The sequence below is a fragment of the Vigna umbellata genome, chromosome 5 (genome assembly GCF_029865625.1).
Source record: "Vigna umbellata cultivar VRB3 chromosome 5, Vumbellata_1.0, whole genome shotgun sequence".
NCBI lineage: Eukaryota > Viridiplantae > Streptophyta > Magnoliopsida > Fabales > Fabaceae > Vigna > Vigna umbellata.
Genome location: NC_142169.1, coordinates 65245771 through 65272504, shown reverse-complemented (window position 1 = coordinate 65272504; position 26734 = coordinate 65245771). Strand labels below are relative to the sequence as shown.

At 33.1% G+C, this 26734-nt stretch overlaps 6 protein-coding genes and 1 non-coding gene across 7 annotated transcripts; 2 read left to right on the top strand and 5 right to left on the bottom strand.

The window, feature by feature from the left end:
* Positions 1-360: 360 nt before the first annotated feature.
* On the top strand, positions 361-5169 carry LOC124832692 (N6-mAMP deaminase-like). Its single transcript, XM_047306966.2, has 12 exons — positions 361-517; positions 1708-1841; positions 1947-2017; positions 2499-2590; positions 2695-2754; positions 2857-3078; positions 3160-3236; positions 3328-3397; positions 3480-3593; positions 3891-3957; positions 4695-4799; positions 4887-5169. Exons 2-12 carry the CDS (start codon positions 1765-1767, stop codon positions 5003-5005), a joined length of 1074 nt encoding a protein of 357 aa, XP_047162922.1. The 5' UTR covers positions 361-517; positions 1708-1764; the 3' UTR covers positions 5006-5169.
* A 4012-nt stretch (positions 5170-9181) lies between these two features.
* On the top strand, positions 9182-9879 carry LOC124832729 (uncharacterized). The gene has a single exon (XM_047307007.2). The coding sequence runs from the start codon at positions 9301-9303 to the stop codon at positions 9637-9639; it is 339 nt and encodes a 112-aa protein (XP_047162963.1). The 5' UTR covers positions 9182-9300; the 3' UTR covers positions 9640-9879.
* Positions 9880-10148: 269 nt separating this feature from the next.
* LOC124832708 (putative serine/threonine-protein kinase PBL23) lies at positions 10149-12450 on the bottom strand. The gene is made up of 5 exons (XM_047306984.2): positions 12087-12450; positions 11468-11649; positions 11194-11383; positions 10713-11104; positions 10149-10619 (listed from the first exon to the last, which is right to left on the bottom strand). Exons 1-5 carry the CDS (start codon positions 12211-12213, stop codon positions 10335-10337), a joined length of 1176 nt encoding a protein of 391 aa, XP_047162940.1. The 5' UTR covers positions 12214-12450; the 3' UTR covers positions 10149-10334.
* A 2038-nt stretch (positions 12451-14488) lies between these two features.
* PPR336 (pentatricopeptide repeat 336) lies at positions 14489-16033 on the bottom strand. Its single transcript, XM_047306995.2, has one exon. It carries the CDS (start codon positions 15906-15908, stop codon positions 14745-14747), a length of 1164 nt encoding a protein of 387 aa, XP_047162951.1. The 5' UTR covers positions 15909-16033; the 3' UTR covers positions 14489-14744.
* A 465-nt stretch (positions 16034-16498) lies between these two features.
* TRNAW-CCA (transfer RNA tryptophan (anticodon CCA)) lies at positions 16499-16570 on the bottom strand. Its single transcript has one exon. It is a non-coding gene; the product is annotated as a tRNA-Trp (tRNA).
* A 918-nt stretch (positions 16571-17488) lies between these two features.
* DER2.1 (DERLIN-2.1) lies at positions 17489-20435 on the bottom strand. Its single transcript, XM_047307028.2, has 6 exons — positions 20199-20435; positions 19754-19853; positions 18351-18565; positions 18191-18274; positions 17998-18051; positions 17489-17901 (listed from the first exon to the last, which is right to left on the bottom strand). Exons 1-6 carry the CDS (start codon positions 20295-20297, stop codon positions 17719-17721), a joined length of 735 nt encoding a protein of 244 aa, XP_047162984.1. The 5' UTR covers positions 20298-20435; the 3' UTR covers positions 17489-17718.
* Positions 20436-24899: 4464 nt separating this feature from the next.
* Positions 24900-25979, bottom strand: LOC124832189 (HSP20-like chaperones superfamily protein). The gene is made up of 2 exons (XM_047306329.2): positions 25786-25979; positions 24900-25385 (listed from the first exon to the last, which is right to left on the bottom strand). The coding sequence occupies exons 1-2, from the start codon at positions 25925-25927 to the stop codon at positions 25120-25122; spliced, it is 408 nt and encodes a 135-aa protein (XP_047162285.1). The 5' UTR covers positions 25928-25979; the 3' UTR covers positions 24900-25119.
* Positions 25980-26734: the final 755 nt, after the last annotated feature.

Here is a 26734-nt window from a genome sequence, read left to right as displayed (position 1 = left end):
TAAAGTAGAAATCTCTTTGAATCCCTTATATTTTTAAAACCTCTAAAAGGTTAACTTTATCAATAATAATCACAAAGACACAGAGTTAATAAGTTAATAATTTTAATAGAATAACAATATTTCTCTACCAAATTAATTATTGAAATTTGTGTTAAAAATAATTGATAAAATAAATATTAAATGTATACCTAATTTTTGTAATTTAATGAACACATACATGCTTATTATGGATTGAATGATTCATGCATTCCTCTTAAAGAAGAAACAAGGCATACACACTTTCTCAGTTTGCATATCAGATTCAATTATAATTTGTAAATCACATGTGTATGTTAGGTTTTAACTTTAACAATAATTATTTAAAATATTATTTGATTGGTTATCATGTATAACTGTGTAGCCTATTAAACTCTTGCGTCTCTGTGAGGCTTTAAAAAGCAGTGCTCTGTTTGGTGTGGCTTTGAATCTCACCAAGTTTCTCTACTCTGCTCTGTTCCTTTTGCCAGAAACTTTCCATGTGAGAAAATTCTGCTTATTCTTTCATTTCAGCTTCTTAATTCTCCTTCTTTATATGTTTTTCAAGTGTCTGCTGTGGGTTTTTTATTTTATTTTTCTCTCTGAATCCATCTCTTTCACGAAGCATGGTGTTTTAGACTGTTTTCTTGATCAAAGTTTCCATTTTTTTGCGTGTAATTAAGAGATTGATGGGGTAAATGCTGTCTTTTACGTTGTCATGCCTGTTACTACCACTGAAAAATATGCCAAATTAATAGTTCATAAACATTTTTATATAAATTAAAATACACCTTTTAATAAAAATTAATATGATAGAATTTATATGCAATTAATTTATGCATACATTGTTATTTTTTTAATGTTTGAATTTTACTAATATGTTTATTGTTTATAATTTATTATTGGAGTAAAATATGCATGAATTTGACTAAGGATTGACTTTTAATGAAATTTTGTTTTTTAAAATATAATATTCAATTTAACGAAATAAAACAGCTAATTTGTAAACCTTTTTTTAATGATATATCTAGAGGAAAAAAAAATAGAAATCGCTCTTTAAAATTACAACTTTCAAAACATTTCAACACGAGATTATCATGGTCCTACACGAGATAACCTCAAGACACGGGTATACTTATGTCAAAAAGAACTATAGAATGCACAATTTACTAAACTAACCGTTCATGCATATTGTTTTTCATATTCTATACATCAAATTTACCAAATACTAAATTAACTAACGGCTATTTCATGCATTTTTTTTAAATGCATCATTTCCCAAGTTTTCCTACTTTTCCTTTTTTTGATAATAATTATTTAAAAGAAACATTTTTTTATAATGGTACATGATTATTAAACTCATAATTATAATATTAAATATTTCATTTGTTAGCATTTTATTTTATGGTAAATTCAAAGTTATTTATGTTTATATTATAGAGAAATTTTTAAAAAATTTAGAGAAAGGTCATCCTTTAATTATATTTAGAATTTGATGTTTATAATATATATTATGTTTATAAAATAAAAATGATTAAAATGAAAATTGAAAGTTAATGAGAGAATAAGATTAAAACGGTGTAGCTTAGTGATGGAGAAAATAGAGATTGGAGTTTGGGAACAAAAGTCGTGGAGCTATTGGTTTGCGTGAGCCATATACATAAGCAACCAAACCCACCGTTTGTCTTTCAGTTACATTCATAACACAGCAAAGCCAAAAGGCAGAGAAAGAGAAAGAAGAAAAGAAACATGGAGTGGTGTTTGTCAATGCCAAAGGTTGAACTGCATGCTCACCTCAATGGATCCATCAGAGACTCCACACTTCTGTAACTTTCTTTTATTCTATCTAATTTCAATTTACTTTTTCTTTTTGCTCTCTCTCAGGATGCACAATCTGAACTTGATTACCATTATTGTTATTGTTTTTTCAGAGAACTCACGGAGGGTTTGATTGGAAAGGGTGTCATAGATATCTCGGAAGTGGAACATATCATCAAGAAATGTATGTATGCCTCTCTTGTTTATTCTCCTGTTTGGTTGCTGGAAAAGACAAGACCGCCAACAAACATGTCCCTCTCTTTCTGTTTTTCTATGCTTGCTCTTTCGTTAATTGTCCACCCTGTCTCTCTTTCAATGTGCTCCTTTTTCCATTTTCAATTCATGTTGACGCTTCACCACATGCTCTCCAAGCCTTCTCTTCCAAACTTAAACCACATAATTCATCCCTGGATAAACCAACCAACTCACATAACCATCCATCAATTATCTTTTTATTAAAAAACAGTACATATACATATATATGCCACCACCACCACTTACTCAGGTGCTCTCTTAATTTTCTTTTGGCTTCTTGCATACCTGTTGCCGGACCTTTTTTTTCATTATTATTATTTATTTTAATTTTACTCCTATTTCTGTTAAGCTCAAATCATTTTTGTTTCTTCATGCTCACACTGATGTTAATTGTGTTGCTGTAAATACAGACAACCGTTCCGTGGCTGAAGTTTTCAAGCTGTTTGACCTAATCCACATTCTCACTACTGATCACAACACTGTCACTAGAATTACCAGAGAAGTATGGCTGCTTGGTTGCTACGTAAATTTTGTTTTTGCCTCATTTATTGCCTTCTCTTTTTAACAAGCGATAATAGCAATAGTAATAATAGTACTTGAAAGCAGGTTATTGAGGATTTTGCATCAGAGAATGTTGTCTATCTTGAGTTGAGGACTACTCCAAAGGTAACCGAAGAAGATTTATAATTCAGGGTGTTCTTGTTGTTTCCATTGATTGTGACAATTGATCTGACGAAGAAAGTGTTTTTTTTTGGTTCCACCATTCAGAGAAATGATTCCGTGGGAATGACCAAACGCTCTTATGTTGAAGCTGTTATCAAAGGTCTGAGATCAATCACTTCTGTTGACGTGGATTTCGTTCCGCGTTGTGAAGATTCAAAGAGTCTTTTTAGTTCTGTACCTGCAATTGGACATGTGAGAAAAAGAATCTATGTCAGGCTTCTCTTGAGCATTGACAGAAGAGAGACAGCAGAAGCAGCAATGGAAACTGTAAGACAATATGTGCAAGTAATTTGAAAAACTTACAGCTTGTCGTGTGCTGGCTTTCAATGTTACATTTCTTTGCTGTAGGTCAAGCTTGCACTGGAAATGAGGCCATTTGGGGTGGTTGGAATTGATCTCTCTGGAAATCCAAATATTGGTGATTGGTACATCAAACTGATCCAATGCTTGATTGTAGTAATGAATCTTCATGTTTGAAAATCGATGCTTATTCTAACCCATTCTTAACTTCCGTAGGGCCACGTATTTGCCGGCATTGAAATTTGCTCGAGAACAAGGCCTTTATGTAACACTTCACTGTGGCGAGGTGAGCCAATCTATATAGCTCTTACTTGTGACTTTTGGGAGTTTTCCTGACTTGGTCTATTTTTCCGACTAAGTGATTTTAGGTACCTAATTCAGTGGAGATAAAAAATATGCTTGACTTTCGTCCCCAAAGGATTGGACATGCTTGTCACTTGGAGGATGAACACTGGAGACAGCTGAAGTCGTCCAAGATTCCGGTCTGACTTTTTCACCACCCTTATCGTTAAATAAACTAGAAAATGAAAATTATGATTCAAGTTGAAAGAGAAATTTCAAGTGTGAATTTAGTTGTATGATCTAAGAAGTTCCTCATACATAACAATAAAAAATATTATGTATATACTGGGAACTCCTCAGATAAAAAAAAGGTTATGTCTTCACTGATCAACACTTCTAGGCTTCTGATCCATGTTAAGTTTGAATGCATTATCACTTCGCAATTTATAGCCAGCTAAGATTCATATTATTTATTCCATCTTCTTCACCATTTTCAGGTTGAAATCTGTTTGACATCAAACATTAGGACACTGACTATTCGATCCATAGATGTTCACCATTTCGGTAGGTGCTATTTGTTTAAAGTTGAAGTTGGTGATCATAAATATAGAATCAATGGAGGGACCGTTTTTTTAACTTCATAACGAAGATGCTCTATGCTTGAAAGTGGCTTTGGATTTTGGCTAGCTTCTCTTTTTGATGTCGGGAAAAAATATTAATAAACAGTAGAACTTTTGGAGAAGTCAGAGTAGAACTTTTTGCTTAAAAATCGTTTTCTAAATTAATTACACATTTCCCATAAATCAATTTCTCCCCGGAAATCTATATAAGTGATGAAATTGTTTTTCAAAACAGTGTTTTGAAAACAAAAAAACAGAAAGAGTTGGGAGACGTTTTCTCTCGTCCGTTTTCTTCAAAAGTTCTGTCCTGGTTTTAAGGAACCAAACCTTTTAACGTGTTCATGGGACACACACGAACAAACAAGACCTGTTTTGACTTTCCATAAAGTGGTTACAGCACGTAATGCTCTTACATTTTGCAATAGAAGTTCATCTCTTCTTGTTGGAGATCAAATCTCACTTTTGTGGGTTAAAAAGAAGTTAATGGTTCTATTCTATCACCAACATGTCTTAGGTATATCTAGCCAAATAAGCTACTAAGCTAAAAGTCTATGCAGTAATCATAATCTTATTCTCAAACACTTGTAAAGTAATTTCAGAGTTATATACAAACTTTTATTATGAGGGGATTTGCTTTAAAATAATCAATCCTCTCTTAACCTCATGATCTTTCTGATGCAGGTGATCTGTACAAAGCAAAACATCCTTTAGTCCTGTGTACTGATGACTCGGGTGTGTTCTCTACCAGTCTCACCGAGGAATACAAATATGCTGCTGATTCATTTGGTACGTTTCACTTTTCTTTTGCAGGCAGTACTTTTTAATTAATTCAGCAGGTTTTGCTGACCACATGCCTGATTAATTGATTACTAGGGCTGGGAAGGAGGGAAATGTTTGAGCTGTCAAGGAATGCTATTGAGTATACATTTGCAGATAGCAAAATAAAGGAAGATTTAAGAAATTTTTTCAATTCAGTGGCAAAAAAATATTGAAGTGCATTTAGATTACTTTAGATGTTACCCAGCGATCCTTCTGCGTCCTGTCCCTTATCCTAGATTGAAAAAAATGAATGAAGTGATAAAATAAGGGTGTAGTATATGCATCTGATCAAGTTTATGAGTATTTTAATTGAAATCAGCAGCAAAGTTATCCTCTATTTTCTCATTTTGCACGTCACTTCAGAAGTTAAATCCTTGCAATTGGTCCTTGATAAAATTATTCAATCTAGTGACTCTTCTATGAGGTTTCGGTTGATTAGCTACACACCATTGCAATATGGTCACGTCATTGGATATATATGCTGACTGGATCACGATTCACGATCTTCTTCAATTCTACACAGTTCCACACAATCTGAACCATAAAAAAGACGTTGTTTTCACATAATTATAATATGAACGAAGTATTGGACATTTAACATTATATGCATATGTTCGATGCGACCATTGGACGGTGTAGTTGGTTGGTTTTTGAACAACATTTGATCGTAATCCATGTTGACTTGTAACAACCTTGCCTAATAATGCCGCAATTACCACTTTTTAATTTGACCACTACAATGAACTTTTCCATCTGGCCACACAATGGTGAAAACTGAAAAGAGTGGGTTCGGTACACTTTGTATAACCTACATTACTATTTCTAGATTGATGAACAAGACAAGCAACAAGAGGTGAACCAGTGATAATAATTCATCTTCTTCTACGACCCCAATAACATAATTCCCAAAAAGACTTTCTAGAATATGAAACTACAAGAATAACCTCTAATTCCTTCATTGAAGTTGACAACATGAGCAAGTGTTGCAAGGAATCTCTTCATGCTTCAAAAGATAAAAATATAGGTGGCTCTAATAAAATTGTTATCACATGTAGCCACGGATTTTCTTTCATGTTGCCAACATTTACCAACAAGTCTTTTGAAAGTGATTTTGTTACGAGGCAGAAGAATATCCAACATTACCCATTACCCATTGTCGTCTTTTTGTTTGTATTCATCCTCAGTCTTCAAAAAAGTTATATTTTTGTCATGTAGAGAGATTGGAATTTGAAGAACCAGAATTCATAATTTCCATTGATCTCGCACTTCAAACCTTATCAATTCCCTTTACTATAATTTAAAAACTCTGAAAATTTTGTAGGTGACACCAACATTTAGATAAACTAGCCTAATTAAAAAAAATGTCCTTTTTTAAGTATTGAATTTTTTTTATTCAATAATTAAAAAAAAAAAGATGTTTAAATTGTATTGTACTGGTGTGGTGGGCCAAAATATATGTGTGTTTGTTCTTTGCCAGTTGTGAAACGTATGGATCGAAAGCAACATATCTGGACAACAACAGTCCTTTTATTTCTAATTAACCTCCAGTTACCCACATAATTTTAAGCTATGACCTACTACCAAAAAATTTGATTATTTATTTTTTAATAAAAAATGTATAATATATTCTATTTATAATTGAATTAAAAGGTTTGTTAAGTCTAATCTACATGAAATAGATAACAAATATATTTATTTATTTTGTGAGTAGTATAAAATTGTAATTAGTTTTAAAGTAGAGTACAAGTACACGGTTTTAGGTGGTTTAGGCAAGTTCCTCAAATGGGGCGGTAGTCAAAGTCTTGATTTGGAATATTATAATATAATATAATATAATATAATATAACATAACGTGATGTTTGAACTTATGATTTATAACAGTCAAACTCAAACTTGTTTGCCTTTTAAAATACGGTTTGGTTTTATCGCTAAGCACTAACACAATCTGTTTACGTCACCGTGAGAGTCGTCACCAGATTTCTTCTATTATTATTGTAACAATTTACTTCTTATAATTATTTCCAAAGCTCTAAAAACACTATCTTGTGGCATATATATAGAGAAAAGAAAGAAACGGCCAAAAGAAAAACAGAACGAAAGGAGGAAAGAACGATCTAAAAACAAAGTGCAAAATGTTTTGATGCAGTTTGATGAATAAGTGAACTAGTTAAGAAAATATTAAAGAATAATTAACAAAAATATGCAAATAATAATAAAAAAATATACATAAATTCTTCCTATCCAAATTTGGTAAATTAAGTTTATTTACTTTAATTTTTCTCTCTTATCTAAATTTTTTAGTTTCAATTATGAAAAAAAATGATATTTTAAAAAGTTTTATGATATAATGCAGAATAAAAAACAATAACAATATAAAAGATAACTTCAAATCTTGTAGTAAATAAATGAATAAATAGCAGAGTATCTGTAGTTCAAGATTTGCATGCTGCCAAATGTATTTATGTTGAAAGAATATCAAAATTGAAAGAATAACAGTGAAAAAGTGTTGAAAAGCGAAAAAAAGGATACGTGCGTATCTAAAACCAAAATACCACTATAATAACAATGGATAAGGTATAATTGTTTTTTATTTTTAAACTGGAGTTTTTTTTTTCTTGTTATGATTTTACATGTACAAAAGTATGGGACTCTTTCAAAACATTTTTCTTTAGTATAATGAAAGCTAAAGGGATTTTGATATCCCTAACTAACATCTATAATTTGGTTCGAGAACTTTGAAAATAACATCAAATAATCAGTTTTAAGTTAAATAAATCTAATACCAGAATAATTAACAAGGAAGGAAAACCATTTGCTTTAAGGGCATTTTGTACATGGTAACAAAATTTTACCTTTTCTTTTTTGTGCATATTTTATTTATATATAGATTCCAGTATTCCATTTGTTTTAATATATTTGTTTTTTATGATGAAATCTCTTCTACCTAACTTTTTGTATTGTCATCTTTTTCCATTATAAGAACAATTATAGTTATTAACTTATTTGTAAGATGAGTTAAAAAGCAATACAAATTCCTCAATACAATCTTATTTCTTATTCACCTATTGGTATTAATAATTACATTTATACTACTCTCATTTTATAATAATAATTAGGTTTAATTAATAATTTAATTTCTATATTTAAACATATGATTTTTTTTTTCATTTTTATATTTCTTTTTCAATGTTAATTTTGTTAATTTTGTTAAATTAACATTAACACACTTTGAAAGTATCACCTGTAAAAATTTGGATTATATTTATTTTTATCATTTTTTTTCATCCATATTTTTTCGCCTTTCAGCACCTCCCATTACATGTTTTTATTATAAGATTTGAAACCTTCCATTAATTTTTTTTTTTAATTTGAAAATTTCCTCTCCCATTAAAAAAACTGAGAAAATAACTTTAAGTCACTAAATTTACGTATTTATACTATTGTAAAATTCTCCTGAAAAATGCAATTAAATATAATTTATTCACAAAATATTTACGAGAAATTTATAAAATTTAAAATTAAAAAAATATAATAATTGAGTCTACTCACGTGTTTAAATTTATTTTTAAAATTTGAGTTTCAACTCATTTACCCTCCAAATTGTGAGAGAATAAGCTTACATATTTACATTTCATATCCCCTGTAGAGTTAATTGGTCCGATCCAAGTGAATGATACCTCTTTTGCTTTTCATTGATAGAAGAAGAAGTTGAATTGAAAATAGATTTTTGGAATGTTAGGTAGGAAATCCAACACTTTCACTTTATTTGTTTATGATCAAATGGAAATATCATCTGCCCTGGACAACATAGCAATCACGCCCCAAAAGAACTGTCACACCATTAAAAAAATGACCTCTCTTTCCACTTGCCAAGCCATGAATGGCGGAGAATAACTTTGACCTGACAAATAAAGAACATTAAAAGACAACCACTGATTTTTGTGCTTTTCTTTTTCTGCATAGGAAATTCGGAGGAATTTAAGGTTACAGAAAACCCCATTTCATATAACAAGTACTGTTGCCAATAATGCAATAATAGTCTTTGGTTAGACAATGTGTTCCACACTATTCAATACTGCAATGTGTTTGTGACGTGAAACGCTACAAAATCACCAATCTCTCTGAGTGTTTCACCATATGGTAACTATTTTAGCAGAATTCCTAACAGTTACTCAAAAGGGTATAGTATTATTTCCGGAAAACAAGCTAGTAGTCCTTATCAAGCACTGGAGATCACGATAATTTCAACTTTTTAAAGTTTCAATTATGGGAAATTTCATGCTTTTTGCTTTTCATAAAGCAACTAAGTATAAACTATTTAAAAATGACCAAAAGATGGATGCTCCAAATTGAAAATTAAGAACCACGACCACTATGTTCTTCATGTGGAAGCCTCACTCGTTTCAATAGTAAATTTGTGCATCATATATAAAGAGTGGTGCCATGAGAACTAGTTAGTGCAGTTGAAATGGCTGCTCCTGTTGCTATAGGGACAAGGGGCACTATTGGATCTCTAGTCAGGAAGGAAATTGAATACTTCACTATGTTTGAGTTAGACAGAAGAGGATGCTCAAAAAAGCCTCAGCAACAATTTGTGGACATGGTTTCTGGCAGAAGCTATTCCATTTCAAGGCCTAGTTTCTGGGAGTTGCTAACTACATGGAAGAGGAGGAAGAGAAGAGGCTCAAGTGGGTTCCTTCCAAAAATTTGTTCTGCTGCTGAAGTAGCTGAAGGCAATCAGTTAAACCAGATTCCTGGTTACAGCTACAGGATCCTCAGGAATGATATCAACAGCTTTCAGCTCTAAGTGACTCTTGAGTTAGTGTGCACTAGCTTTTTGTGGGGAACCAAAACTTACAATATATCATTTTATTCTTCATGCTATGTTGCCTCTCTTGGGCAACTTTTTTAAATTTTATGCTCATGTCATTTTCATTTTTTGTCGCATCTTGTGCTTCAATGCCTTATTACTGCTGGCTTTTCAGATGTCAGATTCAGTTTAAGATCAGCTTTCTACTAGTAAATGGATGATGGCATGTTCTACATACATTTAGCGAAAATAGTATTTGTAACTGAGGAACATAAATAAAGTTGATAGGAACACAAGACAGATTACATGCTTTTAGATATTTCTGATATCGTTTTTCAATCAGATACAATTTCGCTCATTCACATATTATATGCTTAATCTCTAATGAAACTCAATGACTGAAGAACAATACCAAAGCATTTAAGAGACTTTATATGTTAGTGTTTTGTCCTTCAGGATCTCAGTGTCTCCTCATGTTCAAACGAAATAGAAACAGAAAGTCGATATAAGTTGCTGAACGCAAAAACACCGTTGAATTAGAGGGAGCCTCATATCAGTTCCATAAGGGAAGAATTACAGCTAAAAAAGGAACTGTAGAATGTTACGAAGACAGAATTGCATGCAAGCACTTTCATCTTTCTACAACAATTTTTGATGTATTTTTGCAGTAATCCTAGACTGTGTGTGGTGAACTACGTCCTTTCGGATCCAGCAGAGCTTAGAACTCTGAAAGATTCAACATGGCCTGCACATTTTATAGAGTCTCCGGCTATGTCTTGGTCTCCAACTTTGTGCACTGCTAAATGTGCAAGAGCCGTCACAACATCGTCCATGTAAGGTCGTGTTTCAGGTTCCTCTTGTAAACACATTGCTGCCACTGCAAGCGATTGAAATAGACCCTTCACGGGGAACTGACCTTTAAGCAAAGGATCAGCCATTAGAGTAAACTTCGTTCTGTCCTTAAACAAAGGTTGTGCCTGACAAATACCAAAAAAAAAGTACAAAAAATTCAGTTATGTGTTATGAGAACATTAGTGACAACCATGGACATGTTTTGTTCTGTAGCATACCCAATCAATCAAGTTTTGCTCTGCTGTAGCTCTTGAAGTGTCATATACTCTCCTACCCGATATTATTTCCAAAAACACAACCCCAAAACTATAAATGTCCGACTTTGTGCTGAGTTGACCTCTAGCAGCATACTCTGGTGCACAATAACCAAAAGTTCCCATCACCCTGCTTGTCACTTGCTCCATCCCTTCTTTAGGACCAATCTTAGCCAGCCCAAAATCAGAGAGCTTTGCATTGAAGTTATCATCTAACAGTATATTAGATGATTTGAAATCACGGTATATGATAGGTGTATCTTCACTGCTGTGCAAATATTCAAGTCCTTTAGCTGCTCCCTCTGCTATTTTCATCCTGGTCTTCCAATCTAAAGGCTCCTTACCTTCACCTATGTCTGACATCAATAAAATCTAGTTAGAGTTGCATAATATACAATGTGTTTCTGTAAAGCTAAGTCCATACCAGAATTTTCTGTCATCATACCTAGAAGGTGATTTTCCAAACTCCCATTGGCCAGGAATTCATAAACCAAAATCCTATAATGGTCATCTGCACAATAGCCAATGAGCCTCACAAGGTTTGGGTGTTGAACCATACTTAACATCAAAATTTCTGCAAAAAATTCTCGTGTTCCTTGTGCTCCGTCCCTGTTCAGTACCTTCACAGCTACAGTCTGAACACAAAATACTTTACATTAGATTTTCACAACCTTGTGTAAAACTCAAAGCATTATTAGATGATAAAATACGAGGCAGACTTGTTCAACACTTTTCATGTATCCTTTGTAAACATTCCCGAATCCACCTTCACCGACCAGGCAATCAGAACTGAAGTTGTCTGTTGCTTCAAGAAGCTGTGCATATGTGAATACTTTGACATCATTTTTTACAATTCCAAATTTTCTTATCTCTGCGTCTATTTGCCTGTTCCTGCTGCTGCCTGTAATTTGAGATCACCCAGTTATTATAAAATTATTCATTCACATGCAATATGATATTTTCATGCATGATGCTCGTAGAATTAGGAAATTCATTACATTCAAGGAAGAATTTCAGCTGAATTTAGAAATACAGTTAAATCAAACAAAACGAAGGAATTAATTGGTAATAATTCCTTAAGAAGAAAAAAATCTTCATCACGAGACATCTTTATATCCTGAAAAAATGTTACTGCCGGGAGGGCTAATCTCCACCCAGATAACGTTAAAGAAAGTGACAGAAAATGATTAAAAAAAATAAACTGGCATAAACATTACGATGAAAGAAAGGGTTAAAAGAATAAAAAGGATAAAAAGTGGATTGTTTTGAATGTAATAATAATGGGGTTGGAATTAGAAAAGATTAATATTTATATCAGCAATGAAGCATACGACATACCTGTTTTAAGAGACATAGCCGCAGCTACTGATTTGAATGTTCTTCTTCCTTTGGAAACTTTGGTGGAGACTGCCCCGTTAGAGGTTGGTTTGGTGTCTGATTTGCAGCAGCATGGGAAGCAACTCATTTTCGGAGACCTTGTTGATGGTTGGCTACAAACCTTGAAAAGATTTGTAATCAACCAACACAATAATCTCCAGAAAAAAAATTGTATGCACAAAGCTTATGAAAAAAAAAACAGAATAACGGTCGGTAGGTAGGAGATGGCTAAATTTTCTAAACTGTAAGCCCTAATTCAGGGTCAAAATACTTTAAATTTCTGTTTCGTATTTGTTTTTAATTACTTATTTTAGTTTTGAGCATCGAAATGAAATTCTTTAACATAGTTATTCTTAGCTGGTTTTCTCTGACACGTAGAAAGAAAAGGAATTCTGACAAAGACAACAACTTCTTCTTACCATGTTTTACGATCTCTTTTTTCAATTGGAAATTGGAATTAAATAAACACGTAGACAACCTTTTTCACTTTAAAAAACACTTGGCCTTCTAGCCTAGAAAATCTAGTGACGTAGAAAATAAGGATGAGTTAGATGCAAATAAGGTAAACACATTGTTTTTAGGTAAATTCATTCTATTTTTGAACCTTGCATGGGAATAGTCTGTTCGTTTATTTATTTTAGTTGTACATAAAAATAATCCTAGTTTGAGGTGTCATTATACATACAGTTTTTTATTTTATTTTATTTGAGTTTGCTTTTTGAGTATCTCTATTTTGATGGTACCTATCCTTGGTAGAAACTCCTTTCAACTTGAGGTATTATAAGAGAGGTTTTATTTTTGTGATTAAAATAAGATTATTTTAGTGACAATTACGGGTGTTATTTTTCATTTCCTGATAACTCCAGTTAAATAAATTATGTGTATATTTAACATGAGGTGTGGATACATGAGACCTTAAACGTACCCTATTAATTGAAATTCACAAATTCGTAAAATAGTTTTTTCATTCAATTATTAAACTGAACAATGAAAGCACAAATAGGAGGCATGTGTGACAAAAACGTGTATGATATATGGAAGTATAAATCTGGATATAATGAAAGAAACTTCTGCCTTAATGTTTTTGTGAGGTGGAGTATCTCGATCTTTTTCAATTTTTATTTGGGAAGGGTTTTACGGCACTTAGATTTTAATTTAATGTTTTATTTATATTTTGTAAAAGGAAATGTGTTTTTAAAGTTAATTTCTTTTATAATTTAGTATTTTGTTTATAAAATTTAAATTTTATGTCATGATAGCTATGCTAATAAAAGCTTTAATAATATCCGAATCTTAAGTTTTATATAATGATCAAGATCTTATAAACTTTTAACGTTAAGCTTATACCCTTGCATATGTACATATTCACTTGTATGGATATTCGAACAAAGATTTAATATCCAACTAAATTTGGGTTTGTTTTTCTGTTATATTTAACTGAGTGTCCATCCAAACATTTCCCTCTTCCTGTTTTTGTCTTATAGATTCGAAAAATTCCGTTCAACACGATTCAAATGCAAAAATAAACATTAATTCATATTTAGAGGTTGTTGTAAAAAACACCACTTGTTCTTAAAAAAAAATATTTATATGGAAATTTGTAAACAGAACCAAACAAATAATCCAAAATAGTGAATTTGTAAAGCAATTATCCGAGCACAATGCATGACACAGACTAAGCTACTAACTAATTATCATTTTTACAAGCCATACACATACATCTATTTGGAGATAATTTATTTCGTGCCGTCCAAAATTATTACATATAATAAGATTACTTTTCTAAATCTTAAATAAGTTCAAATACTTTTGCATAAAGCGATCCAGTGTTAGTTTGCGCTTATCCTAACTCAGTTTTTTAAATCAGCGATAACACATACTTTAAAAGATTTCATCCCCCATGTACTTTTCAGATACAGCACTCCTTTGAAGGAAGCACGATGCTTGAATTCCTCCCATTCCTATATTCCAACGACTAAAAGAACCATTACATCAAGAGTTATAGTTGAAGGTGGCAATTAACGTTAACACTTCTATTTAATACTCAATATGCATTTAAATGTAGAGACATTTACTATTGGTTCAGTATTATCTACATGAATTATACTAGCATTAGCAACACGCAATGCATAAATTCAGTAGAATGGAACATGTCAACGGGTCAAATGTCGTATTCTATTAACATTTAAAATCAATAGAACTATTGTATCAAAATTAGCTTCTGGCTTCAGCAACTATGAAGGACGAGTAGAACAAGAAACTAAATGGTTATAATGTAATATACAGGTCTATAAAGCTCCCGTGAAGTGCAGCGTATAAGTCTCCTTTAAAAGAAAGAATAGGGCCAATGCAATATAAAGAGATAAAACAATAAGAAGCAATTCCAATTCTATTATTTCTCCAGGAAAACTAAGCATGCTCAACAACAGCAAAAATGTTAAATTAATTTGGCAGATTACCAGTCCCCAATGAGTTCATTTGAGCAACCAAAAGGCCAATGGCCAGAGGAAATGGCGAAAAAACCTTTCCTAAGCTCTGATGTTCCATAGATAATTCAATTTTCAGTGCTCCCTTCCAGTTGATCAAAGATTATACAACACAAGGAGACCACAATCTTCCTCACTGTGACAACCCAGATTCAATCTCATCCCACTTGTCCCCATTCTCAGCAAACTTCTCCTTGATCTGCTTAATAACCTCTTTCGCCTCGTCGACCTTCGACGCACCAGCAAGCCCATTTACAAGATTCTTCATTGTGGTAAAATTCGGTACCCAGCCTTTCCCCATACACTCCTTAGCAACCTCCAACGCCGCCTCAAGCTCCCCAGCGCGACACAGAAAATGCACAAGCGTAAAATAACACTCACCATCAGGGGAGTACCCTCTCATCTTCATGTCCCTAAACAACCTCTTGGCCTCCTCAAGATCCCCCTCTCTGCAAAAACCATGGATCAAACAAGCATAGGTAACCGAGTTCGGCTTCCTCCTATTGCAAACCATTCCCTCAAGCAAAGCCTTGGCCTCAGAAGATCTCTTCAGCTTACACAAACTCTGAATCCTAACATTATAAGTACTGAGAGCAGGAAAAACACGATACTTCTCCTCCATCAGTTTCAATACCTTCCCCACCTCCTCAAACTTCTCCTCGCGGTAGAAACCAAAAAGCGCGTTATTCAAAGTGATGACATTAGGTTTAACGGAATTCCTATCCATCTCAGCCAAAACGGAGTAAATAGAGGTGGAAGAACCGGATTCAGCGAAGGCTTTGATAACGGTGTTATAAGTGTCTATGTCAGGTTGAATTGAATAGGTTTTAGGGAAATCGAGGTAGATTCGAGATACCTCTTTGTAGTTCTTGGCCAGCAGGGAGGCGAAGAGGAGGGAATTGAGGGATTTGACGGAACGAGGAGAGATATCGTCAGTGAAGGTACGGATGGCGTGGTCCAGCATGTTGGCCTGGCCGTAGAGAACGATGGCGTGGGAGAGGAACTTTTCGTTGCGGAGGTCGGGGCGGGATTTGAGATCATCGAGGAAGAGGCGGATGCCATCAAAGTGGTTAGCGGCGGCAAGCTTGGAGATGGCCAGGGAGAAGGCGCGACGATCTAGGTGGGATTCCGGGGTGAGGGAGGCAGCGCGGCAGATATCGAGGATGCGCTCCGGATTGGTCTCGGATTTGAGGAGGCGGAGGGCGGAGCGAGTCTTCTGCTTGGAGGTGAGGGGCGTGGAGGAGTTGGAAGAGAGGATGGAAGTGGAGAAGTGGCGGAGGCGGGAGAGGACTGACATGGCTAGGGCTAGGGTTTTACGGCGGAGGAGTGATGATGGACGGAGGTTTAGCGAAGGGGAAGACAGAATGAACAGAAGACAAGAGAGTGTGCTACGCAGGGTTTAGGGTGTGAATTGTGAACAGCCGAACAAAACGATGCGTTTTGACTTTTTCAATTTTCATGGAAGGATTTTATTTAAAGCTTGATTAAACTTTTAACTCTTGATTTTGTTTGAGTTACTTTTCGTTTTTTTTTTAGTTTGTGTTGCTAACTTTATAAACCTAATTATCCTTTGGTTATGAATATGTTATAACAATATGATTCTATAACACTGTTAATAAACACAGTATATATAGTGTCATAATAATGGCTCGGGAAGATATGATATTATTATGAAATAAAATAAATAAATAAAAGTATAACTTTTGCATTGTTTTATAGGGTGAATATGTGATTTCTTGAAAAAAAAATGTATATTAGAAAGATAATTGATTATTAATTGACCTTTTTTTTTAAGAGATTAACATGTTTAAGTTTGCATATAATTCAAAAGTAAACATTCCTTAATTTTGGAACGGAAAAACTTCAGATATATATATATTAAAAAGATGAACCTGACGTGAATCGAACACGCAACCTTCTGATCTGGAGTCAGACGCGCTACCATTGCGCCACAGATCCAACTTTTAATATTTGTATATATATTTTATATATTAATTAACTTTGTTGTATTCAATAATTAAATCCTGAAAGAAACATGTAAATTTTATTAGAGATGTACAATTATATTTAGTAGTTAAATTCTAAAACAAAAATAATTTTTCATATGTTTTTTTGAAATGGAAACATTTAAAATATAAAAATAATAACTATTATTGTCATGTAATATGTACATATACATATACATATATATACATATACATATATACACACACATATATATATATATATATATATATATATATATATATATATATATATTATCTTTCAAATAGAAATTTGTAACTAATAACAATGACTCCTTAATTAGTCAATTAAACAAAATCATGCACATATATATAGTTTTAGTGGTTACATTTTGAAGTACTACTAGTCAGCTTCGCCAGTTGAATTGAATTCTATTAATAACTCCAGTTAAACTTTTGGGAGTATAGAGTAGATGAAGAAATAATTCTTAAAAATAACAAATACTATTCACTAGGTCAAGCGAAGTCTTCGCATTGACATATACACTTCCAATATTGTTTTAGGTAGAAATCGATGGTAATTTAATAAAATTCATGATGAAACATGTTCTTAATTAATTTAAAAATTAATTTTGATATCTATGTTTCTTCTCAATGATTTTGTTTCCCTGATTTTGAAATGTACTGTTTTTTATCTTAAAATTTGTTTAGGTAGTACCTTTAGATAGTTCAAAATGTATCATTTCTTCACTAATTTTTTACCGCTAAAATATTCTATATTTCAAGTTCATCTTAAACTCCCATATAATTAGATTAAAAAAATGAGATTTTACAAGTGTTTTATAGTGGAAAAACCAAATATGACGAATTAATTAGTTTTAAGAAAACTTGTGACTGCAGAGGGTCAAAAATATAAAAATAAAAAGGGGATATTAATATCATATCTACAGAATGGTGTCTGACAAACTACAATGAAAAAAGAGGAACTCATTCAGTTAAAACTCTGACATTCGACATATTGCCCCTTGAATCCTAATAATTAACAAATGCAAGAGAAAAAAAGATGTTTTAAATCAATATATTACACGGTCAACCGCTTCGCTGTTCCGTTGCTAATCCTCTACCCATTTCATGGCCATTCATTCAATCTTGGTGAAGTTCATCAGCTGGTGGGGGGGCAAATCTGACATTGGCAGGCCGTGCCACAACAACTGGGTCATCTGCAAACAGTGCTTTGATGAATGATGGTGTTTTTAGTGGCCTACGACCTGTCATCCGAGGATAAACATCTTCAAGAAAATAATATGCATGACCAGCAATCATTCCCTGAACATTGCAGTCAAGATTCACATTAGCTACCAGTTGTTCACAAAATGTATTGCTTAGGAATCAAGTATCAATACTAATGTATAAGAGGCATACCAGTAGATCCACCCAAGCACTGGCACCAACGAGTACAGAGAAACCCAAGAGAACCTACAAGCATAAACTTCGAGGTTAGGTTGCCTTTATTATAGGTTGGAACTTGAGCGAACGACAGAATATCAAAATCAAAGATAAATTTTTTGAAATATAAACCGGTCCATTGGTATCGTATCCTATACAGCTTACGCACCCATGGAAGGTAGGCAGCAGTGAAAGTAAACAGGCCCAGGAAACTCATATGAATAAAGGGATTCTGTTTGCTCCACACGTAAACCTGAAAAAAAGATAGATTATTTGAGACCAATTTAAACACCTGTACTGAACAACAAATATACAGAAATGCGATTTACCATCATAAACGTCAATGAGTTGCTCAAGAATATTATTTTTGCGAACGACTCTGACAAATACGGTATCATGCCCCCGAGAAGAACAATTCCAGTCAATACAGTGGCACCAAATAAAAGCATGTAAAAGAAATCGGCAGTTCTCCCTCTGAACGAGTTCTCCTCAAGAAGCTTGCAGTAACGTGCAAGAAAAAACATATGAAACAGGAAATCCAAGTCTGCGCATTTAATAAGAAAATACCATGTCAAATTTAGATGTGAGATGCACAATTTTCAATTAAATTTCAAACGATGATGACACAAACAACAATATGCAGGAGCTGCTGGCAAATGACAATATTCCGTAAGCAACGACAATACAGCCCCAGAAAATTTGACCATACAGGTTTATTATTAGAGGGAATTAGGAAATGTCCTTGTAATTCAGGAAAAACACAGGGAATTAGGAAATGTCAAGAACTAAATGTGCTGAAGGTGTGAATACAATATGCATCCAATAATCTAGCATTTGATAACCTAGTCCACAGACACAAAGCGCAAAAGAAAATAGGGGATGTGAGGATGAGGCAACCGTTTTATACAATAGACACCCATTTGATACAAGAGAGTTTACTAACTTAAACACATCAAACAATCAATGCAAGCTTCAGTCTCCCTTGCATAACACTACAAAAGGGCCATATTCAGAAATGCAAGATTTAATTTCCAATTTTACACGGGGGTTCAGTAAAGTCAAGAACTATGACCATGTGTATACGGAACAAGGACCATACTATACTCTCCAAGAAACAAGAATAAATATCATAAAGCAGTTTTATTGCTTCTGATAAGCCCACAAAAACTCATCTGTAATCAAGTAGTTTATTTCTGGGAACTATCATATTCATAGTCATTCTCCTTATGATTACGCCAGGGTCAATTGGATTGACCCCTTTTCCGAAATGTTGGTATATCCCAACTTCAGCTGTAGTCTTTCTTCACTAGTGCTCTGCTCAAAACAGCTGCAGTTCATTTAATGTAATTGCTCTCGTATAGTAATTTTCATCATGTGAGGATTGGATTCATGATGCTTAAAAATATGTACACTCCCATATAGAGAATTAATCAGGAGCGATCATACTCATTATCATATTATCGCATACATCTCTAACTGCCCAAGAGAGGGAGATTTTAGTATAAGATCTTCCTTAACTAAGAATAAAATTAGTAGCTCTCAAGTGACGTAAAAAAATCTATGTATGCACACACGAAAACAAATTCAAATGAAAATCAGTGACATAAACACGTTGACATCAAAAAATTGAGACCTTCTCCATATTAAAACTGAAAGCTAAAAATCAAAGCATCCACCACCGCCAATCTCAAAGAATATCAATTCATTAAACGGTAAGCAGCAGAAACTTTACCCATTTTACGAAAGTACAAGAAATTCGTAACCAGACGCCAAAACTGATATTGCTTCACCACCAATCGAGGATTCAAGTACAGATGATAAGGAGAAATTATCTGCAACACCACCAAAAACAGAATCCGTAAACAAAGAATTAGTCACCTGGAAGAAGTCAATCCTCCAGGCAAACAAATTGAAACAAACAAATTATAGAAATCACGCAAACTTCTCATCAGACCGAGCTAGCACAAATACGATCCAATTGCAGCTTCTTTAAACACTTCTTAAAATCAATAATAAACAACCGGATTACCACATTAACGATTCTATTATCAAAACGAAAAAACAAATGAAATACAACAATTCTAAAACGGAAAGCCCAAATTAGACGCGTCGAATAGATAAGCAGAAAAGGGATTGGAAACCCTAAAAGTGTGAGAGTGCGAAGAAAGGTGTTTTACATCAAGGGAGCATCCGATGGTGGTGACAACTGCAGCTGTGAGATATGAGCGCGTGATAACGGGCATCTGCTTGTACCATTCTTCAACCGCTTGAGCCATTCTTGGGTTCCCTAATTTCTGATTACAAAGAACTGGGAAAGAGATCAATAGATTCAACTGCGATGGGGAAAATGAGAAACCAAGAAACGGTGTGATGATTTTCAATGTGACAGAAGAAGATAACAGACAAAAGAAGAAGCGATTTGAAGATGAAGAAGAAGTAGACGAGGACACGATGAATGACAAAGACAGCACGAATCAAGAAGAGCGTGGGATTGACGAACCAATCACATTAATCTTCTTTGTTTGCCTGGTTTTGGTCTTAGATTAATTTTAGGAAAAAATAATATAAATAGGTTTTGCATTTAATTAATTAGAATAAAAGGCAATCTTATTTTTAATATCTTACCATTGCCAGTGACTTAACATCTTTAACAATGAGTCGAAGTTAAATCTCTTACAAAAATATATAATCTTTGTTAATATTGAAAGGATTTACTAACTCAATTAAGAAATTAGGCATGTTGTACATATATGCCATCTCTACCCTCACACCCATCCTAATGCTACTATTCACTTCATTCTCACTTTCATTTAAATTTTATATATATATATATATATATATATATATATATATATATATATATATATATATATATATATATATATATATATATATATATATAACTTTTTATTTTATATGTAACATTTTTTTCGTCCATACTTTTTTTTTGTAATTGTTTGGGTTTCTAGGAAATCAATTTAAATATCTAAAGTATTTTCTCTTTTATTTGAACATTTGTACAATGTTCAAATAATATAGATAAATTAAATACTTTTTATGTCTAATATTTAGATACTTCTACTCTTTTTTAATATTTTAATTTATTGTTTATTTATTTGTAAAGTATGAGAATAAAAATACATTAAAAATATTTATAAATTTAATTATGTTTTTTTATAAAACATGTATGTTTCTTAAATTTTATCAACTTAATTCATTAATTTTATAAATTTAATAAATGTTTTGGTCTTATAAATTTTTATTTAATGTTGAAATATATAATAGTAATATTTAATATTAAATAACGAGGATATGATAATATTATTTTATAAAAGTTAATTAATTCAAATTGAAATAAGAAGTATACCATTACGTATATTATCCATTAAGTTTAGATACGAACAGATTTTTTTATTCAAAATACGTATGAAATAACGAAATTCATATTCGTCCTTCTCTTTTGTGATACTTAACTTATCTTTGGATCTAATAACAGTGGATATACTATGTGATATTCAAAAAATACTCACTCAATTCTCAATATACATTGTTTAATCTCATTCATCGATCCATACAATATACTATGTGATATTCAAAAAATATTCACTCAATTCTCAATATACATTGTATACTCTCATTCATTCATCGATCCATACATTATTGGAAAGTTGTCTTAACTATGTAGGAGTTCAATCTATATTATTTTATAGTAGCATCCCAACATCTTAAGAACAACTATACATTAAATATATTTTATATTTGATATTAGTTTTAGATTTAATAAATTAATACAGCACGCACCATATCTTTGCATGTCATGTACAATAAAAAGAAATTGTATTGGATTCCTCCAATAAAAAGTTGTGGAGTTAGTTGTAAAAACCTAGAAAAATAGAGTATTAGGGTAGATAGGTGTATTAAAATAATGAAACGAGCATTTTATTTTAAAATAATCTTATAATATAAATAGAAATTTCTAAAGCTAGGTTCATTATTTAAATACATTTTATCTCTCTAAAACATGGTTTTCTTTCCTTTCTCTCATATCTCTCTGGATTTTCTCACGCTTTAATCTTTTGTTTCACGATCACGAAGTGTCTAGGTGATCCAAACGTCGAGGGTTACAATTCCTACCGATCAATTTCTCGTTTTGAGTCAGTAAGATTCGTTCCCTTTTTCTAGCTTTTTCTTGAATCTGTAACATGCAAAGAAAATTTGTCTTTGCGTGAGAATTTGGTCTCTCTTTCTTGATTCTTAACTTAATTTAGGTTCTAATGATGGTTTCCTATCACAAATATGTGATTTGTAGGATTTTGTAGAGTTTTCTTGTGGTGCTAGCAAATGTCGAGTTTCTTTGAGCCGTGCAGTGTTTTCTGAAGCAAGGGAAGCTAGATTTGTTTTGAATTAGTTGTTGGTAGTATATGCATGATAAATTGTAAATGTTGAATTGATTTTGGTTTTAAGATGTATGGGATGTGTAACTTGAATATGTGCAAATTGATGGTCTTTGTAATTAAACATGATTGGTTGTTGTAGGATCGGTAATTGGCAATATGAAAGGTTAGAAATATGTTAGGAAGGTGTGTAGTTTTAATTTGAGATTATCTATATTTGTTTTAAGTTAATTGTGAGGAAGTAGAGTAGTGAAATTGAGAAGTTGTGGTTAGAAGTTTAATTGGTTTGTTGGAGCAGCTTTGGTAAGTCAAATATGACTGGTTTGAGCCCTTAAACTGGTCAAAAGTGTGTTAAAAGTGGTAAATTTGATTTTGGGTCTATAGGTTGTGATTTTAGGGGTTTTGAAGTAGGAATTGGTTCATAAACACTTTAGAATGACAGTAGGAAGGTTTAGAAACATTTAGTCAAGTCTAATTAGGTATATAACACAATTTAGGAGTGTTAGAAATTGGGAAAATAGTTAGAATTGGTAAGAGGGGTTTGAGTTGCATAATTCTGCAGAATTTCGTGCTGTAGAATTATGCAGACTCGCTAAGCGAATGAATTCGCACAGCGAGTGGCCAGGGTGAGTGGTCTTTGTCTGAGCATTCGCACAGCAAGAAGATGCTTTGTGCGAATGGTTGTGGCGAGTTGCTCTCTGTCTGACGATTCGCACAGCTAATCATTTCGTTGAGTGACTGGTTGTGGTCTGGGGTCATTGCCAAATTAATTTGAATAGCGAAAGGGGGGCGCATAGTGAGTGTATGGGGGGTTTGGGTCACTATTTAAACTTTCGCATAGCGAGTTGGGGCGATATGCGAGGAGTTGAGGTCTGGTGCCACTGGAAGTTTATTCGCATAGCATGTTTGAGTCGCTGTGCGAGAAACTTTTAGATTCGCTATGCGAGAGGGTGCGCTGAGCGAATGGTTCAGATCTAGTTTGCTCTTTCCTTCTTTATTCTTAAGTGGTTTGAATGATGATCTAATTCATTGAATGTTATGTATGAATGTGTATTGAATTATATGAGTATCAAAGGTATGAATTGGAATTCATAGTGAAGGAAAATATGATTTCAATGTGGTATAAGTGAGTTTCAAAGTGAAATCTCTCGGTGAGATACAAATATGTGTAGAATGAATACATGGAGCTCAGTATTGGGGGTTATCCTAACACTCTAATGACCTTTCATTCTCACATAGAGAGAATTGATTCATGTGGTGAGAGTAGTAGGAGGTCCTAGTGTAAGGCCTATTGCGCGGTAACAGACTAACCTTGTGTGTGTGGTAGGGTGAAACCCATGGTAATGGCTTTGCAAAGCAATAGAGGCCACCACAAGTGCACAACTCGCCATAGTTCGGTATTCATTTTAAGTCCGGATAGTCAAGTCTAGGTTATAACATGTTAGTATGTTTGAGATGGTTTATCTTGTTTGATTAAATCTTGAGTAGGTTGTATCTTAGGTAATTGTATGAGTTCTTTTATATCTAGCTTACCCTTTTGTTTGTGATTGTGTTTTGTATGTTTAGTGTTCTTTCTTTGCAATGATCATCCTTTGGGTGTGAGCAGAGGGAGGTGAAGTGCTTATAGAACAAGCTTTGGAGGACGAGGATGCAATTGCTTAGTGTAGTTAAAATGTTTATTTTGGTGATAAATTTTGAAATACTCGCTTGTATATAAAGTTTTAAATTTTATAGTTATTTTGGATAACTGTAAAGTTAATACTTTATTTACTAGTCTATAATTGTTCTATCATATTATTTTGTGACTATTATAACATGGTTTATCACTATATTTTGGGATGTTATATTAGCTATAATAATAATAATAGTGGAAGAAATAAATCTGTAACACGAAAAACTTGAAAAAGAAAAGCATGCTACCGGACACACAGAGAAAACAACGTCCCCATTGATGGGTAGAATTACTAGTATAGCACAAATCTTAACCGTTACTATTGACGGGCAAACAATGAATGAAGAAAACCTATGTCATGATGTTAATGATTCATGTGGTCTTTCAGTCTGAGGAGGTAAGTTGGCAACATGCAGCTGGAAAACATTTGTTTATCAAGACATGATTTGAGTCATAAGTGTTTTATTATGTCGCCATATATTAAGGCAAGTTGTACTTAAATGCTCCTACTTCATTTGCTTTGATGCTCAGTCTGATCACGTGGATGTGATTCTTTTCCCAGTGGGAGTGGGACATGAACATATTCCACAGTTTCCTCACAATACAACTTGATAAAGATACAATATCGATTAGGGGACCCAAAAATATCTGCCTCCACTTGGGCCTGTTTGGATTTGTGGAAGATCTTTTCTGTTATTAGTTATCCACAACACAGACACTTTGGAGTAACATTTAGTGTCCAATCTATCTTTTTCTATGTTAGGTCAAGTAGGAACGTGTCGTAAGTTTGCTATAAAAGATAGCTAAATATCTGCGACTTAAAATCTTGGTTGTCACATTTGAAAACAACAGAGAACAAATGGATCATAACTCACCATTTTTGTACACAATAGCCACTGAGATAAGAGGAATATGGCCTAAATCATGCAAAATCAACATAACCAATGTTTCATCAAGAAGAAACCAATCACATGCACTAAACAGTGTAGCTTCCTAATTAGAACAAGAACCCTTCTTCATTCATTCGTTCATTCAAGCTGCTTTGGCTAGAACTTCCAAATTCTCAGACACATCAGCAGGGTCGATGTAGAAACCTCTTCTAATTGATCTCGGAACTGTAACAGTTAAAACTCCATCTTCATACCTAGCAGAGATGCCATCGAGATCAACCCTCCCAGGCAGCCTAAACTTCCTCTCAAACTTCCTTGCAGGTTCTGTGGATTCATCCACTGCTTCAGTTCTGATTATGAGGTACCTTGAATCCTCAACCTCCACTCTCAGCTCCTCTTTTCTCACACCTACCATGACAACCAAACATCAAATAAACAAACCCAGTTCAAATATCTTGATGCAAATTATGAGAAAAGCCAAAAGAATTTAATTTTCACCTATAACCTATTACAAAATATTGTTGGTGTGCCTCGGACATTGTCAAAGGAAACATACACTCGAGGCACCCAGAAAGAAATTGTGACCACAAATTCTGATACTAGAGTTTTTGTCAGAATTTCTGCTTCCTTCTTGGTGGTAAGTGTGCATTTCCTCTGATAGAACTCCTTTTGAAAAGTTAAATAAATTTGTTTATATTCAGTAATATAAAAATCCTTTACCATAATTGGAAAGAAAGAAAAGGAACACACGAGTAAGGGAAAGGAGTTTATTTAGTAATGTTTTGGCACGGGTAATTAAGGTGCTTACCAGGGATGTCAGCTGAAAAAATGTGAGACTGAGGGGTTTCTGTCCAGTGGACATAGTTTTGAGGGGTGAAATTGTAGGGAAAGAGAAGGTGAGAAGAGATGCAGTATTGCCAGGGAAGGGAGTGAGATGCTGGGAATTCCATTGTGAGGGAATTTGGAGTTTCCTTTCCCAGTTGATTTGGCTTTTGTGCTGTTGGTCAAAAAGGATATATAGGACTTGGTTGGTTTATTTTTACAGATACGTGGGCAAGTTGGAATCATGAATTCAACTTGTCAGACTCTGTCTGATCACTGCCTTTCAGATTAAAAAAAATCTACAAATCTAAATTAATTAAAATTTTAGATGAAAAGTATAGTATCAACTGAAGTCGTATATATATATATATATATATATATATATATATATATATATATATATATATATATATATATATATATAAATCCTTTTTTAATGTATTGTTTCTAAAAATAAATTTTATTAATAGTATCAGAACAATTAATTTGTCTTGCTAAACGACTTAAAATATTGTGAAAACAATAATATAACACACTTGAAGAAAAAAATATCATATAAAAAGATATTCACTCATATGGATTGAGTGAAATCTTGTGTAGCCTGAAAAATAATACTAAATGAAAGAAAAGGAGGGGAGAGCAAAAATGAAAGAGGTTTTGATTTCATGCACCTTTCCAGCATAATCAAGACGTAAAAGAATGATTATGCAGTACTCATAAAGTGATTCAATTACTTTAAGTCGATCCTTATGTATATTGATTAGAGTTTTCATTCTCAATTATACTGTAGTTAACAGTATCCAACGTGTATATAATGATATAGTTTCATTGAATTCTAATGCATATTTATATTAATTAATTAAACTTAACAATAAAAAATATATATGGGTCATTCACTGATTGAAATTGTCAAGACTCTTGGATCTTTTATTTCA